The sequence below is a fragment of the Delphinus delphis genome, chromosome 2, assembly GCF_949987515.2.
Source record: "Delphinus delphis chromosome 2, mDelDel1.2, whole genome shotgun sequence".
Classification (NCBI taxonomy): domain Eukaryota; kingdom Metazoa; phylum Chordata; class Mammalia; order Artiodactyla; family Delphinidae; genus Delphinus; species Delphinus delphis.
The window spans coordinates 169955501-169973407 of NC_082684.1; the positions used below are offsets into that span (position 1 = coordinate 169955501).

At 45.4% G+C, this 17907-nt stretch overlaps 1 protein-coding gene across 3 annotated transcripts in view; it reads right to left on the reverse strand.

Annotated features, from left to right (window-relative positions):
* Positions 1-1886: 1886 nt before the first annotated feature.
* BEND7 (BEN domain containing 7) overlaps positions 1887-17907 on the reverse strand; it is a 77019-nt gene continuing 60998 nt past the window's right edge. For 2 of the 3 annotated variants that reach the window (XM_060006258.1, XM_060006257.1), the window contains 3 exons: positions 16213-16332; positions 7721-7774; positions 1887-4201 (listed from right to left, as the gene is read on the reverse strand). In XM_060006258.1, the coding sequence (XP_059862241.1) occupies positions 4140-4201; positions 7721-7774; positions 16213-16332 (236 nt within the window). In that variant the 3' untranslated portion in view covers positions 1887-4139. Of the gene's footprint in view, positions 4202-7588; positions 7775-16212; positions 16333-17907 lie in introns of those variants that run through there. The other variant, XM_060006256.1, reaches the window with a different exon arrangement.

Here is a 17907-nt window from a genome sequence, read left to right on the forward strand (position 1 = left end):
CGTTTAGTTCACACTTGAATTATGCGGAATGAATGGAGCTTCAAATCTTGATCGACTCTAGCTTGGGACAAAGCTACCCAGTTTCAGTTCCCTCCTCTCGTTCAGGAACTCAACAGGCTTTATGTTGCTGGTGTTTCCCCGGGGCTCACAGCTGTGCTCCTGGACCCGAGAACAGTACCAGGCAGACCCAGAATGTTCAGTGACCACTCGGTGAAGGAAGGGATGGAGGAGCCCGTGTGCACCTGAACTTGTCCGTCATCTTTCTCCAAGTCGCCCCTCCCCGCCATCTTCCCAGTCTCGGGAGCGCCAATAACACCAGCACGATTCTCCAGCCAGAGACCTGGGTGTCGGCTTCCACACCTCCTCCCTCCTCCACCCCGAGCTAGTGCATCTCCAAGTCTTGTTGGTCCTCCTGTGCTTCAGCACGTGGGGCTTTGTCCTCTTGGGTCCTCTTCATTCACCTCTAGCTATTCCCTCGGCTTCTTAATGGGACTCCCTGCTCTAGGCTGGGCCCCCTCCAGTTAACGTCCCAGACTTCAGCCAGACCGATCAAGAGAGCCTATGACTCTGATTGGACCTCTTACTCAGAATGCTTCAGCGGCCCCTACGCGCTCCCAGCTTCTCGGGATGGTCCATAAGGCCTGGCGTGGATAACACCAGGCCGACAGACCTCCCCAGCGTCAGCCCTCGTCCCTTGCATCGCAACCCCGGCTGTGCTAAACCGACGCAGCATCTACCGACAGTGGGTGTTCAGTAAATGCTTGAGCTGGACTCGGGGTGCAGCTGGGAAATGAGTCAGCCGCCGTCCCCCTGTCACTTGGTTTTAAGGCTGGGCCTGTAGGAGGGGAAACAACTGAGGCAGGTGTGTGCGCTCTTATTCTACGAGAATGCAAATGGTGCCCCTTCTGCGGGTAAGACTGGGTCCCCTCCCACTGGATGAGAAAAGCCCTTCAGGGTGTTAGCCAGGCGACATACGAGGCACAGATCCTTGCCAGCGAGTGGGAGCAAGGGCATCCCGGGGGCCTGGGGCCAAATCATGTGATGTGGCAATAATGCAATAATACAAATAATTTCCCCGCACCAAGGGCCGCACCAAGCCCCGGGGGGGATTACAGCAGGAGGGGCAGGCTGGTGCCAGGCCCCCAGCTTCCAAGGGCTGCGCGTGCGTGGAAGACTCTAGCTGGCAGTAGTTTAGATTTTCTCTCTTTGCAAGCAGTTCACCCTGTCACCTTCTCTCCTGCAGTCCGGCTGCTTTCTCACCCGCGACTACTGCACTCCTCCCAGCTGTAGACTGGCTCAGCGCCAATGCCTCCACAGAAGGAGGGCCCAAGACGCAGACCCCGAGCCAAAGCCCCGACAGAGCTGGCCGGCCAGCCCGGGGTGCCTTTGGAGGCAGGAGGGGGCAAGTCCCCACGAGGAGTGGCGCCCCCCTGTGTTCAGAGGGGAGAATAAAGCATTTAGGTTTGAACAGCCACTTTGCGTTAGAGAAGATTGATTTGTCCTTCTGATGTGTTGTTTCCATAGAAGCAGGGCTTAGCCTTTTAAGTGATGCTTATGAAGCTACCTAATTCAGTTAAAATTAGGCTTCAAGCATATCACTACTTCTCAAGTGTTACTGTGGGACCTGCCACTGATCTAACTTCCAGGCGGAGCCTGTGACTTAATGCATTCCAAGACACTCTTTCTGGTGGCAATCTGGTTCGTTCGTTTAATTTTTAAAATTAACTTCATACGGAGAGAAAACTTTCTGCATAAGATCACCAGAGTACTAATAAATACCTTTTAATTAATGGCTAGCATTGTCTCCACTTCATAAAGGCAGGAGGGCTGGCACACAGGCAGGAGACAGGCGCGTTCAATTAAAGTAATTTATTGTATTCTTCCAGAACAGACATAAAGGGCGTCTTGGAAATTGATATCACAGCACGTGTTATACACCATTTTCACAACTAGCCTTGTGTTGAATATTTTTTAAAGAACATAGTAATCTTAAAAAAATCTAAATATTTACATATTAATAAAACATACATACAGAAGATTGAGACCTTATCCATAGGTATGGAATAATTCTTTTTTTTTTTTTGCTAAGAAAACCTATAAAAAGGATTTCTGAATAAAGTCTGAACAGTAGTCGCAGTTAAGTAAACACAGTTTTAATTTATAAAATATGATTTTACGGTTGCAGTTTTATGCTGTGTATTTCCAATCTGTGAATCCATTGCACATATCCGAGAGCCGAACAACCCCACCCACCCCTCAAGTAGTGAAAAATTCAAGCTCTCGCCCAGTCTTGGCAGGAAGTGCTTTGAAGGTTCCTGGTGTATATTTAACAGATTCCACAGCTGTAAGGTAAATGTTTCTACTTTTATTTGCAATGTATTCATCTTACTGTAACAGAGTTGAAAGGTCACTAATTAATCTTTTCAATTCCCTTGAGAAAGGCTTCCTTCTGAGAGGCAGAAGACAACTTTTACAACATATCTTGCAGAAAAACAAAAGCCTGGGTTCACAATACTTCATTAGACTCCTTGACGAACAGAGAGGCTGGTGTCAGGGAAGGGGTTACTAACTGGCCTGAAATCGAAAAGGCTAGCTAAACCTGTGATGGAAACCATTGATCTGAACCTTCCTTGAGGCTCCGAAAAGAAGATAAAAGACACACGTGTATGAGATGTAGCTGTCTAGCAGGTGGATCGATTCCATAAGCCACGCCTAGACCAGCTTTGTCACATCACAGGAATGCCTCCTATGGTCTTGGGTTGATTAGCTGGTCTTTAGTGGGTACTGCCTCCCCCTAGAGCTCCCCTCCTAGCCCAGGGTTAGCTGCCCCAAGTGACGTGATGGTACAGGTACCTGGGATGGGGTAGTCAGGAACTGAGGTTCCCAGCTTGGCTAGCCCATTGATGGCTTGTTGCCCGGCGCTGGGCATCCGTGATCCTTATTCCTCCTTAGCTGCCTCACCACAAACCGAGGAAGTGGGACTAACGGTAACTCTGAGCTCTTACACTCTCCGATTTGATAAAATAAGTGCCAGGGACGTGTGTTAACTGGTAGCACAGCGTTTCCCCTCCCCACGCCCCGGGGGTCTGGTGTTTCTACTGTCCAAAGTTCTTTCAAGCCAACTTTTGGCCTTTAGGTCAAGTGCCAAAACTTCACGGTAATTTGCTTTATACAATAAACGAAGTGTAAATGCAATGCCTCCAAATAAACAGGCATTTTGAATTCACCACCTTACTAGAGAAAGGAATCTGGAGGCAAATATCTCTGTGAAACAAATACCCACATGCCCAAAATATTTCTTTAAAATGAATCCACATTTTCACTCGTTGGTTTTATATAAAGTGGGGGGCAAGTGTACCAGAGCCACGTGAAGTATATAAGATCAAGTATAGTTGTGGCCAGTTGCCACATGATGCCACAACCCTGGCCCACTCAGCTAAAACCATCTGTTAAAATAGTAGTCAGGTGTCATGTGGATAGCTGGTTACTTTGAGCTTCTCACCTTTTAATTAGTTATTTTGTCACTGTGTTGACACAGCCTACGTGAAAGATTTTTCTTTCCTAAGAATTTACGTATCGTTTGCACTTATCAGTGACAAATGATTATTCTGGGGAGAAAATGATGCCACAAATGATTTCATCTAATAGATCAGAGCTGTCCTGTCTCCCAAAACAACTTTTCCATCTTCTAAGCTGTTGAAGATTCTAATTAAGTTTGGCCTTCAACACTGCTTCCTTGGTCCGGAAAGAGCCATTCTCCTCTATACTGCAACTAAGCAATTTACATTAAAATAAATACACTTCAAAACTCTATACCATATTCACACTGAAAAAGAAAAAAAAAAAAAAAACAGGGAAAATAAAACTGCTTCTTTTTCATGGACATTGAACCAACCCAGTGATACGCTGGACATTTAAAGGCTGAGAATTCAACTCTGAAGATGATTTTTAAACATCTTAGACCAAACTGGAGGCTTGATTATCACACATTACAAAGAAAGAATATGAAAACTATTCAGACGTGACGGGTCAGCTTCACAGAACGCCCACACTTTGCAGTAACCTGAAATGCTAGTGGATCTTTGAGGAAATTCCAGTGGAGGAGATGCGTGCGCTAAGAAGTGTCGCTAAAGGGAAGTCTAGGCAGTGAAAGCTGTCTCTGTGTCTTCCGTGTTTTCTCTCCTCGTGTCAAATATATGACCTACAACAGAGACAAGAAAGTGAAGGGGGGCCGCTTCTCTAAGGAAGAGTTGTATGCTTGTCTATGACACGGCCAGACGCAGGACCTCATTGGTGAGGTGTCTGTGTTTCACCTCTAAATCAGTATTTTTTAGCCAAGGCTTTAGGTGTGCCGAATGAGTAATTTTAGCCATTAGAAATCTGTAATGATGATTTTTTACAGGAAAACCCATGAATGTGGGTTCCTATTAGAGTATGTTCATATCTATCATCCAGGAGTAGGAAATGGCTAAATAAAATACGATATGGCCTGTAAGATGGAATATAGTGCAGCTATTAAAATAATGTGTGTGGAGATTTGTAATAAAATGGAAAACGCTTGTTAGGTGGTAAAACCAAACAGAACAAAACTTTAGGAAACAAAATTGGATGGATTTGACCTCCATTATATAAATTAAAAAAATATAGAGAAAAGTCTGGGAAGAAACACCCAACAATAATGGTTGTCTCTGGGTGGTAAAAGTAATTTACATTTTCTTCCTTACACTTTTCTGTATTAATTTCTAAAATGTGTGCAAAGGAATGCCAATTTATGAGCAAAAAATGCTAAGCCTAGGTGCGCTCTGCACTGTTCTATTTCAAATCCAGAAGCCTCCTTTAAATTTCAGTACTGTTTTGATTTTATTCTCTGTACTCTTCCCCCCCCGCCCCCAAATTGTTCCCTTATGGTGGTTTTTCTCCTTTATCAGAGCTCTGTCTCCACCCCTGGGCTGTAGTAGCCTCTGCCTCTGGTCTGAGGGTGGGATTTGTTCACCAGAACCTAACTCAGTGCTGACTCCTGGCATCGCTCAAAAACGCTTACTGACAGGGTCGAGGGAAAAGAAATTAAGAAAATATGTTTTTCCACTCGAAAAATCTGTATCCATTTTTGTTAAAGCTAGACAAACAGAAGTTTGCTTAAGTGTTAACGGACTGAGATAAATGTCATCTGACACCTGACTGTAACCGTGGCCTGGTCGGTTCTGGTTCATCGAAACACTTGGGGATTTATTCCCCCGTCCCACCCCTTCCCAACACGCATGAATTTGGGAGGAGAAAAAAGACCTTAATAAGGTAATAAAGGCACTGTTAAATCTTTAAAAAGGACCAACGGTTGCCAGCTCAGACAGACCAGATGAGGAAGGTCTGGCCAGTGAGTCTCCAATCCAGGGAAGAAGCTGCATGGACGAGAAAGGTGGAGCTCATCCCTCGGACGGTCTCATTAAGGAGACACATAAAAGGGGGGAGGACTAAGTCGTGGTGCTGTGTTCAGAGAAGCCCCAGACTGGGCTTTTATGTGAGGGGCACTCCAGAGACATGCCAGTCTAATCAAGATTGTTTAATTCCATTACTGCAAAATTTGGGCACCAATCCGTGACGTCTCTTCCCATTTTCCAGGTGATAAGTGGTATTATTTATCATGCTGTTTAGTGATTTGTATCAAATATCTATCAGAAGTCTAGTGAAAAAAACTGCAGGAGGGGGTCCTACTATTTTCCTCCTTAGGGCCTCACGGCCTTGGGTAGGGTCTTCTTGGGAAGAACCTGAGAGCTGAAGCTGCAGCGGACTTCAGGCTGACTTACGCCAGACACTCTAACTGTGAAGACGGGGTGACACTGAGATGGAATCCTAGAGGGATTAGGACATCCATCACCTCTTAGGATCTTTAGGAAACATGCAGAGAAGGTGTAAGAAAGCTACGCGGTGGACTGGCTGGGAGTTGAGAGGCCTGGGCTCCGGCCAGGCCACCAACCAGCTGTGAGACCTTGAGAAAGTCATTTAGTGTTTCTGGGCCTCAGGCTTTTTTACCTGTAAAATAAAAGGACTGGATAAAAAGAAGGGACGGGACTAGATGATCTCTAACACGCCTTCTTTCTCAGATTCCTGGAAATTCTTTTCACTTCCATGAGGTGGTTCTACCATCCTGTATGTCAATGTTCTCTGAGATCTGAAACATCTCTCTGCCTCCATCTTCAGACAGGAAAAGGCAAAGGTATTATTTCAAGGGAGTGGTTTTCCAATAATAATACTTCTTAAAAGCCCACTGTGTCAGATGGTGGCCAGGACGGGCAGTGCAAATGTCCTGGGGTCATGGGGGCTGATGGGGGAGGAACCCTGGAAAGTACAACTAGAACAGCAAGGTGTTCCTCCAGAGGGCCTCCCGAAAGGGCACAGTTTCCTCATTAGTAGCAATGCTTCATGCCTCTACCTGGAGTGGGTGGTCAGAACAAGGTTGATAGGAGTTGTCCTGATACTCAGAGGAGCACAGGTTGGGAAGGAACAATAGAGATCATGCATTTCAGTTCTCTTGGTTCATAAGTGTGGAAACATAGCCAAACAAGAACTCCCCTTTCTGTAATTTCTATAATGACTATATACAGTGAGAACGTGATAGAAGCCGGTTGCTCTTGCCCTCTGCAGTCATTTCATTATTTGTCCATCGATCTGTTGCTTAGCTACTCAGTGACAGAGAAAGCACCGTATCATTTGCGTGTCCGAGTTTTCTGGCTGCTCTGAAGTTCGCTAACGTACATTTCTGCTATACCGTGAACTCAGGGTAAGTGCTGTCTGTGAACACGGGCCTCGCTGAGTTCCTACACAGACTCACGACTCCTCTCATCCTTGCTGGACCTAACTTAAAACTTACCACCCCAAATGGAGAGAAAACACTGAGTTGAGCTTTTTCATTTACAGGGTTTTTTTTTGCGGGGGGGGGGGCGGTGTGTCTGGGTTTGGTTGTTAGAGAACCTTCAGGTATTTTGAGGGAAGTGAATAAAGAGTCTTGAGACCAACTGAGGGTTGGTCACATGGCTCACTGATCAGACACCTGTCCCTCGGGCTCTCGGGTGAGAACCGATGCAGAGGGAGGAGCCCGGGGTCGGAAGGATTACTTGAGAGTCAAATAAGAAGTCGGAATTAAGTCTGTGGCTTAACCCTGCAGCAGGTGTGGCGGTGAGATGGTGTATTCAGCTGATCGGGTTACAGCGTGAGGAATGTGCCACCCAGGCTAGATGGATCGAGCACATTCAATCCGTCACTTAAAACACAGTATTCATCGGGTGCCCATGATAGGAAGCGCGATGACACTGCCTCGCAAAGGTTTTTGCGAGGGAGGTGAGTGAGGCCAGAGCGCATGTGAATTTCATCATAAAATGGATGATCCCTGATCTAAACAGAAATGTCATTTCATGTTAAAATATTTTTTTTAATGTCCCAGGGCTTGGGGAGGCAAAACGTTGTGACACTAAGTTCTTAGGACTTGCTGTTCTGAGGTTATCAGGCGGATGAAACAGAATGTGAAAAAAACGGTAGCTTTTCATATTCAATGTGCAAAATCTCTCTGAATGCAGGGCATTGAGCTGCTCTGATTACTAGGGGTTGGGCCTCTTACAGAAGCAGTTTGCTCAAGCATCTGCCTCTCTGATGTTAAAAACATTTTCCATGCAAATATTCTCACGGGCTGTATTTTGCAGCAGGTGATGAAAAGGGAAATGTGTTTTACCTGTTGGGGGTAGAGAAACGCAGTCCAGCCGTTCATCACCGTCAGCTGCCTCTGCTGGTTACAAACATGAAACACAAATGTCATTAGTTTCAGGGAGCTCATTCATTCTGCCGAATAAGGTAATACAATTTAAAAGCTCCAGCGTACATGATAGTTTTCACCTTTCTTTTCCCTTCTCAGCTTCAGCCAGTTCACATTAGAGATTTTAGCACCATGATTTAAATATTTTTAAAATGATATAAAATCCATTTTCCTCTATTAACATTTTTTATATCTCAGGAACCTTATTCTATCAGTCATTGATGATTTCAGTTCATTTGCGCTTATTTATATAGGCTTAAGTATCCACCCAGAATCTGGCGTGAATTGTTTAAACGGGATCGTCGAAGGCATGGAGGTCAGGGAATTCCTATGGTAGAATTTTACTTGTCATCCTCAGAGCCATTCTAGTGGGGCACCTTAGGACAGCTTGGGAACGAACCTTTCTTTGGAGATGACTGGAAATTCAATCTGAAATCGGCATTAATTGAGTCATGAATAAAATCAGAAGGAGTAAGCATTTCTTCAAATGATTTGTCCCTTCTGTGCTTTAAAATGCAAAACTTTGCTCTTCTCTGATATATTTCAATCTCCTGAAGAGTTTTCCAAAGGTAGATCCTTCCGTCACAGAAAACCTTCCAGCAAGTACAAAAAAGAAGGTGCCCGTACGTTTCCTGATAAGTGTTGGGCTTGTCAGTTTCCCCAACGTGCTGTGGACAGGCCAGAACATTCCACGGCTGCTGGGGTAATTCTGGCCCTGCTCCCTCTGTCCCAGGGCTGCCGCCCCCCTTGGAAGTTTCCTGCACATGGGTCTGTGAGGCCAGTCAGGTGAGGGCTGCCCCGTGTAACACGTTGTAATGCTGAGTTGCTGGGAAGCAAACTAATGGTGTGTTCTTGTTTTGACTGCCATGGCTTTAAACGCAATCAGGGTTCAGAGATGGATGGAGACGTTCAGAGATTTCCCCTGGTTCACCCCTCCACCATCCTGCCCTCAGACTGCCACACGACGGCCTCGGTGAAAGACCCTCACCTGCGAAATCCACCACAAAAACACCGAGACAGAGTAGTCAAGACAAGTTTTGGCTGGAGAGGAGCAGCAGCCATGACCCAGCAATCCCACTCCTGGGCATACACCCTGAGAAAACCATAATTCCAAAAGACACATGCACCCCAATGTCCACTGCAGCACTATTTACAATGGCCAGGTCACGGAAGCAACCTAAATGCCCATTGACAGACGCATGGATAAAGAAGATGTGGCAAATATATACAATGGAATATTACTCAGCATAAAAAGAAATGAAATTGGGTTATTTGTAGAGACATGGATGGACCTAGAGACTGTCATACAGAGTGAAGTAAGTCAGAAAGAGAAAAACAGATATCGCATATTAACGCATATAGGTGGGATCTAGAAAAATTGTACAGATGAACCGGTTTGCAAGGCAGAAATAGAGACACAGATGTAGAGAACAAACGGTACGAATTGGGAGATTGGGATTGACATATATACACTAGTATGCATAAAATAGATAACTAATTAGAACCTGCTGTATAAAAAAAATAAAATTCAAAAAACAGCAACCACTAAAAATTATGTTGTAGATGAATGTTTAATACTGCATAAAGCATTCCAGTCAAGTGATGGGATAAATGGTAAGGTTAGAATTCTATAAATAGGTTTATGGACAAAACACAGGACATACTAAAATGTTAAGTGTTTCTCTCTGGATGAAAAGCTTATGGGTATTTAAAATTTTGTGCTTTGAGTTTTTAAAATTTTCTTATATATTTAAAAAATAACATGTTATTTTTATATTTAGAAGATATTATTCTCTTCTGATTGGCTTGAGTGAACTTGAATAGGAAGATGAAGTACACCGTAGTTCTTTCATTGGGATTTATTTATTTATTTTCACTGTTCAAGGTTTATTTATTGTTTTAGTTGGTATAACACTTAGATAGCTGGCTGCATTATTTCCGACGATTTTTCTTTTTTACATCACACGGCAGTGTACACTATTCTGATACACATAGTACATGAAATAAGATTCTTTAGAAGAGTTATGCACGGGACGTGCAATACTGGATTTATCGTCAATCCCAGGATGTGATTCATTGGAGAAAAAAAAGCTGGACTAGGCATCTTGGCTAAAGGGACCAGAAGATTTAAAAGATTCTTCAGTAATAATAATAATAATAATAGCTATGATAGGCATCACCATTTACTGAATACCACCTCCTGAGCAGTTATTATATGCATTGTGTCAGCTGACCCTTGGCAACCCCTACAAGGCAGGTCTATCTTACGCCCATTTTAAGAAATGAGGCAACGGAGACAAACAGACGTTAAGACGTACCAAGGGTTTGACTCAGGTTAATGCCCGGGCTTGACCTCTTCGCTCGCTATGTATAGTCCAAATATAAATCACAGGCATCACTATAAGCTGCAATTGTAAAACTTCAGGCTTTAGTTCATTTGACACTTTAGTAACTTTCTCTACCTTCCATGAAAAGCAGCTTTTCATTTAGTGATGACAAAAATCAGTTCTGGGTGTAAGTCGATCTTCCCTTTGTAATTCAGCTCTCCTCACTTTAAAAAAAACCAGGCCTGTGCAATTATGTGCTTTACTAAGAACCAAACATACGCAACCCCAAATCTGTAAAGGATTATGTATAAATGAGTAGCTGCCCACTGCACAAACAGGGCCAAGTGTTGTGGATTAAGAACATGACTGTTAACTTAAATGTGATTCTAACATCTGTCTGTAACAACAAGCTCACAATCTTTCTTCTCTGGTGACAGGCAAGTTGTGAAATTCGGGAAAGATGAAGCAAGTCCAATAAAATTTTAATAGCAGTGACAGCTTTATTCTTAGATCCAACACAAATTAAAAAACTGCGAGTTTTGCACTGAGGAAATAATCTAATGAAAATGATAAAAATGCACACCAGAAAAGGAATCATTCCAGTTATCGAAAAAAAATGTATTACATGTGGTGAGAGCCCCAAATGAATCTCTATTTGGATCCGCAGAACAACCTTTCATACCTGTGACGGGCACTTCCTTTTTCTGGAGGCTTCGCCGGCTGCCTTTAGCAGCGACTTGATTACTTGCCCAGGTAGAGTCTGTACCTTATTCCAGGAAGTGAGCCAGATATGATAAATAAGACTGAAGCTGTGGAATATCCATGAGACGCCATATTGTCATTTAGACCGAAAAGGAGACAAAAAAAGAGCAAGCAATAGCACCGACCCCGGCCCCTCAGTTCTCATCCGCATGACGACAGTAACGCGTGCGGCTCCAGTTCCGGTTTGCGGGGATCCCACTTCTGTGCCGCTTGGGGAGAAAGAGGTGGGACAGGATTTGACACAATTGGGAGGCGAAGCCTATTTGGCAGGTCACCGTGGGTGTGCTGTCATCTTGCTCCTGTGTGGTCTGTGTGTCAGGGTTAGCTTTGTCCTTCAGCCACCCTCCCCTTCTCAGACGCTGATGGAACCTGCTAGACAGGCTGGGGAAACCTGCCAAGGTGCCAACCACAACTCTCTAGGCAGAGAATCTAAACCCAGTGTCAGAGTGGAAGCATCCTCGATCAAATGAGATGACTCCAGAACAGGGTACCCGATCATCTGAGCGGGCGAGACGCTCCACAGGAGGCGGGGGGGGGGGGACTGCACCCCATTCTGTACCAACAGGCACACGAATTACTAATCCAAACCCTGAGATGGTTAAGAAACGTGCTCACTGGCCAGTCTATTTGGGGGAAAGAGAGACAGGAACGTGGAGGAAGGTCCCCACTGTGTGCATGTGTATGCTGTGGGGAAGGGAGTGGAGACCAGAACTTATGATAATAACCGGTCTCAGCATCTGACAACAGAAAAAAAAAAGGTGTGTTTATGTATAAAATACATACAGAAGGGGAACAACATTGCAACAGAACTTGCTCTTCTAGTCATGTGGCCTCTGGCAGCAGAGCTGCTCCTGTGTCTCTGAGAACAGTCTTCTCCAATATACTCAGTATACGCCCAACACTCCGCTCCCTACGTGTATGTCTTCCACCTTCAAAGGTGACTCTTCAGGGCTTCCCTGGTGGCGCAGTGGTTGAGAGTCCGCCTGCCAATGCAGGGGACATGGGTTCGTGCCCCGGTCTGGGAGGATCCCGCATGCCGCGGAGCGGCTGGGCCCGTGAGCCATGGCCGCTGAGCCTGCGCATCCGTCCGGAGCCTGTGCTCCGCAACGGGAGAGGCCACAACAGTGAGAGGCCCACATACCGCAAAAAAAAAAAAAAAAAAAAAAGGTGACTCTTCAAATGGAAACTTTTCAGCTCCTTTAGAGACTGTTATTCACTCTCCTCAGCTAGAGGCACAGGTTCTGGGACACCAAGCCCTCTTCCTGCTTCCTCTGGGTTGTCTCCAAAGCTCCTCAATCAGTAACATCCGGATCCTGAATTTATGCCGTCCTTTTCCCTCAAGCTCCCAAGGAGCTCCAAGCATTTCCCACGTCCTGCCGCCACCCCCTGTGATGCAGGAAGAGGTCCTAGGTAGAGGAAGCAAGTGCAGATTTGCTAGAAGCCGGTGGCACAGCTGGGGCCAAGGCACGGGGACCACAGGGCAGCTGGTGGATGGATCCTGGCCACTCTGACCCTTTGCCTTTCCTTTGGACTGAGTATTACATTTCAGTCTCTTCACTATGACAAATCTTAGATCTCTCTGATACTGTATTTAGTGTCTTTGTTTTTTGGGTTTGACAACTTGCTCTGAAAAGCAACAGGTAGGTACAAGTTCTCACATACTCAGAACCATCAGGGTTGCTAACGCAGAACCTAGGCAACATAAGACCAACTTAATACTTAACTAGCAAGGACACCGCTCAGCTTATACTTGAAAGTAAAGCTGAGGAGAGACGCACCCAGCAGGACACCAGTGCTTGCTTAATGAGGGGTTACTCGCGGGGTGCTGTCTTTTATAACACCTGTCAATTGCAAAAAGTGCTTTCCCTGGAGCCTGAAATCTAAGGGGCAGAGTCACAAAGGGGCCTTTGTGAGGTGTCTCCAGGCAGAGGCAGGGGACCTTTAGCCTAAGAAGAGATAAGAGAGCCGCCAGCAGGAGGGTGATCTTCCCAGGTGTTTCTCAGTGAAGCCACCCAGAGTGAGGTCTGGGCGCCTTGACCCGAGACTCTGAACCTTTGGGGGAGCTGGGAGAAGAGGGGATCAGGAGTGAAGAGGCCTCAGAGGACGGGGACAGAGAAGTGAGAGAAAGGGCCTGAGGACGAAGGACGGGGCACCCAGGGATGGCCAGGCGAGTGGCGTACCCAGCACGTGGCCACCCCGCGGGTTCTGGGGATGGGGAATGAGGAAGCCTCTGAACCCCCAGTCAGAAACTGCTGGAATATTCTCCAAGATCTCACGTGACCGCGATGAACTGAGACCTTTTTGCTGTGGACAGCTGTCCCTTCATTCCCATTCGCTGGTCCATTCAACAAACATCCTGGCGTGTCCACACTGTGTCACACAGTGTTCTCAATGCTTAGGACAGAAACATGCAGCCTCTGCTCCTGAGGATTTCGTGGAGGAAACGGGTGTGTCCCTGTCACTATTCAGGTGGCAGAAGATCAAAGTGCCGAGGCCGCCTCTGAGATGCTGCGTGCTTCCAGGCGGAGGGGAAGCCTGGGTGTGGGAGGCCCGCCGATTTCAGACGGGGTGGGGCGGGGCGGGGTCTGGTGTGGCCCAGGGGCGCACCGGGCAATGGCAGGAGGTGAAGGACCGTCTTCGCTGTGCTGGGGGGTATGTAGAAGGGTTTTTATCTGGGCGGACAGGAAGCCAGAAGTATTTAATCTGGGGCGGGGCATGACCGGACCTCATTAGCAGAGGCTCAGGGAGTGGAGGCTCGGGTCCCAGGACGTGGCCGAGCCTGGAGCTGCACACTGGGGAGCCCCCGATGATGGGACAGTGCAAGTCACGTGGGAGGACGCACAACGAGAACGAGAAGAAGCACCGAAGATGGAAACCAGGACCCGGGTTTAGGAGACAGGCAGAGGAGAAAGAGGTGGGGAAGGAGACCCAAGGCACTGACAGGGAAATTGGAGGAGAAACAAAGAGAATGAAATCACAGAGCCTGGAGGAAGACAGTTTCAAGAAGGATGTGATTTGAAAGGGTAACAATCAGTATGGAGGTCAAGTCTGAGTGTTAATATAAACAAGTGAAATCTGATGATCCGGAGGACGCAAACGCAGCAAAGGTTCACGTACGTAGAGGAGTGAGGTCAGGGGCAAAATGCCCTGGATTCTAAAGTGAACTGGGTGGGGAGGCAGACTCAGGGAATGAAGGCCCTTTTGGAAGAAATCTGACCAACAGTGTCAGAGGAGAAAGGAACTTTGTTTGCTTTGTTTTGGTTTTGGTTAGCAAAGGGAAGGACGATAAGGTCGTGGGCATTTCTTGAGCATTATTACATGTCAGCTGTCTATCGGTGGCAATACTTACATTATCTAATTTTAACTCTGAAAGCACCCGGAGGTAGGTATCAGCCTCGTTATATAAATGGAGAAACCGAGGCTCAGAGAGGTTGAGTAATTAGTCCAGGTTCCCAGGAAATTGTAAATGGCAGATCAGAGCCAGGAAAGCAGACCTGTTCTCTCCACTGCACCACGCTGTGTTGATTTGCGATGATTTGGGGGTGCAGAAGACAGCAGTGAAAACTGGGAGACCCAGGGGGAGGATAAGCACATGATTTACTGCCCAAGACTGAAAGCCTTTGAGAGTGAAAGGGGCATCACTGATAATCATGCCGGGACAACAGGAGCAAAGCGGCTGCCCCAGCACAGCAGGCTGGCTGGTCCCCTGACCGAGGACACGACGTGTGGCTGCCTCAGTGACCTCCATGCCGCCAAGCATGGCTGCGCGCAAAGACATCTTCCGAGAGGTACGCTAGCTTCACTGATAAAGACGTTCATGTACAACCCGCGTCTGGAGCCTCAGGACAGCTCTGTACGTAGACAGGCTGTACGTCTATGTCCAGTTCGTGATGGGGACCCGGGATGAGAAGTATGGAGTGACTTGTCCAAGGTCCAGAGCTGGTGAAGAGCGGACGTGAGCCTTGGAAACCAGATCTACTGACTCTGATGTGACTTGTTACCTAATGCAATAATCCATTTGGTTACCAATGAAAAATCTTAGTAGTCCATTGCTCTTTATAAAAAGAGCATCAGTTAAGTGTAAAAGAAGTCAAAAGGTTAAAAAAGGAGGGAGGGAAGATTTTTAATAAAAAAAACCTCATCCAGTTATAGCTGGATAGTGTAGCATCTTGCTAGCTACTTTTATAGAACTGTAAGGTTTTTCACCCGGAAAAACCACTCGGTCCCTCGGTGCTCTGTGTCTTGTTGAGTCAAGAGCACTCCCAGCCTGAGCCCGGAGCTCTCCTCCCCGGGGCTGGTGGCTGGGCTCTTCCGCAGGCTTGGTCACGGTTACTCCTACTCACAGTGAAAGTTCAAGTAAGAGGCTGTGTTACAGACAGTCTCACAAGTTTGTACTGCTGTTCTATGGACCCCCAGAGTGTGACATTCAAGCAAAACCTGTCTCCCAAACTCTCACACCACAGCCACAGAAGCACAGAAGGCTCTTAGCAGGCCAGGGGGCCTGAGGTTTGATCGGTTGTTTTTTGTTTTGTTTTTTAAAAATAATATCTAGAGGCTTGTGGCCTCCTAGGGGTGATTATTCCTACATAATGGCAGAAAACTGACCTCAAAAGGATTCTTCATTGGTAAATTGTCCCACCGTCACTTTGGGGAGAACGAGATTTCAAATGACCATCTCTAAATAGTCATAATTCAACTGGTGTTCACCTTTCCTGGAAGAATGATCCCAGAACCACCAAGCCCAGATTGAAGGAAAAAAAAGAAAAAAGTAAATATCTGACTTAAAAATCTCTTTCTATTTTACATGGTCTTTCTGGTAAGATGATTATTGTGTGTGTGTGTGTGTGTGTGTGTGTGTGTTTTAATTTATAATTTATTTTATTCACTTAGTACAGTAAGAACACCTTTCCATGCAATTAAATATATTTCCACAGAATCTTCTTTTTTTTTTTAACCTTAAGCAACTAGTACTTTTTATGAGGTCATGGAGGTCCAAACAAATAAAAATCAATAGGCAGTAGAAACAAATCACAAAAGAGAGACCTCATTTCATACATAAGACCACCAGGGAGATTAGCAATCTTTTTCATTTGTACTATTTAAAGTAAATGGCCTGACGTAATTTTCACTGTTTAATCTTAAGGTGAATTTCAAAATCATTTGACTAAGCTTTTCAGATACAAAACCAAAGCACATTATATAAAGCTTCTCCTTTAAAAGACAAAAGACAATGAAGTAGCCGAGAGCAAAGAACTGTACTTTGTATCATCTAAAAATTCGACAAAGCACTTCTGCAATTATTTTCTTGCAGCTGATTCATACCTGAGCCTCTTTTTAACCTTCTTCGGGCCAGTTTGATTTGATCCTGTAGAATCTGAACCCAGTCTCTTGGGCCGGGAAGTTTATCCACGTGATTAGCAGTGCAGTATTTTTCTGTGAAGACTGAAAGAAAATGTGAAATATTGTTAAATATTTTAACAAAGAAAATATGCAGATCTGAAAAAGGAATATAACCCCAAGAAGGAAAAAAAAAAAGAGTGTACTTCTAAAAGATGTCAGTTCTGCGGTGGATATTCTCAAAATCCATATGGCGTTCCTTTGGTGAAGATGGAGCTTGGCAGGGTCCATCCTCCATACTATGTCCTGTGCTTCCAAATGAAACTGGTTACAGATATTAAGTAGTTCTACGGAAACTACTCTTTCTAATGGCTCCACGTCCATGTGTATGTGTCTTACGGGCAGAGCAGAAAATGCTTCCTAGGGGTCCATTGGCCCCATGACAGAATTCTTCAAGTGTATCAACATATTTCACTTTTCTGCTAACTCAAAATCAAATGGAAAATTACGCAAAAAGATGATGGTCTCGTGGCGATTCCTGCTAAGTCGATCGGCACTCAAAATAGAGGCAGTGCAGTTGGGTGTTAGTGAAAGTTCCAATCCTACTTTGAGTCAACCTCTTGCGTCTTGTACTAGCAGCTCCTAGGAAAGAGCTCCCTAATAAGCACAAAGGGAACTCTGGAGTCACGTGCTATGACAGTTGTCTCAGTAAAGCCGCACAGCGTGTGATGGTGCACGCAGCGCTGCGGTTGCCATTTCTACTTCACACATCGTTCCTGAGCACTTTTCAACCTGCTCCCCTCAAGGTCAAGGCCTGCTATGCGGTCACGTTGCACTGCCTCCTTGGTATTGAAAACATTGATAATTTTAACATTTTGAAGGTTTCTTTTAAAAAGAAAGGACAGAGGAAAATGTTGACAGATTCAACTACACAAAGCTGTAACATTTCTATTGAATAAAAAATAAACATTTCACTTGAATGAGCAGAACTAGCTGCACTAAATCTACCACGATAGGAAGAGCTCATCCCAAATGAAAGAGCAACTTCAAGCCTCCACCGATAAAGGGAAGAAGTACACTTAGCAAAACACGTTCAAATAATTTGTAAGCCCCCAAGTTGCAAAACACTTTATACCCACTAAATTAGAAAAACAATTACACTAATACTTCAGATGGATAAAATTCTGTGAATCTGGCGCATTCAAGTATGACTGTTGGCATAAATTGGCAAAACCCTTTTGGGAAATAAGATGGTTCTATATAATGAGACATGAAACTGTTCTTCCTTGGGACTGGTAATCCTATTCCTAGAAATGTATCCTAAGGAAATAGTAATATGGAAGAAGGGGAAAAAGTCATCAACAGTCATCCCCTGGTCTCTGTGGGGCATGGGCCCCAGGACCCCCATGGTACCAAAATCCACGGACGCTCGAGTTCCGTATATACAATGTGTATTATATGCATACAACCTATGCACATCCTCCTGTATACTTTGAATCATTTCTGGATGACTTATTATACCTAATACCACGTCGATGCTATGTCAGTAGGTGCCTGCACTTGGCAAATTGAAGTGTCGCTTTTGGGAACTTCCTGGAATTCTTTTTCAAATACTTTTGATTGGCAGCTGGTTATACCTACAGGTGCAGAGCCTGTGGATCCGAGGGGCCGAGTGTACAA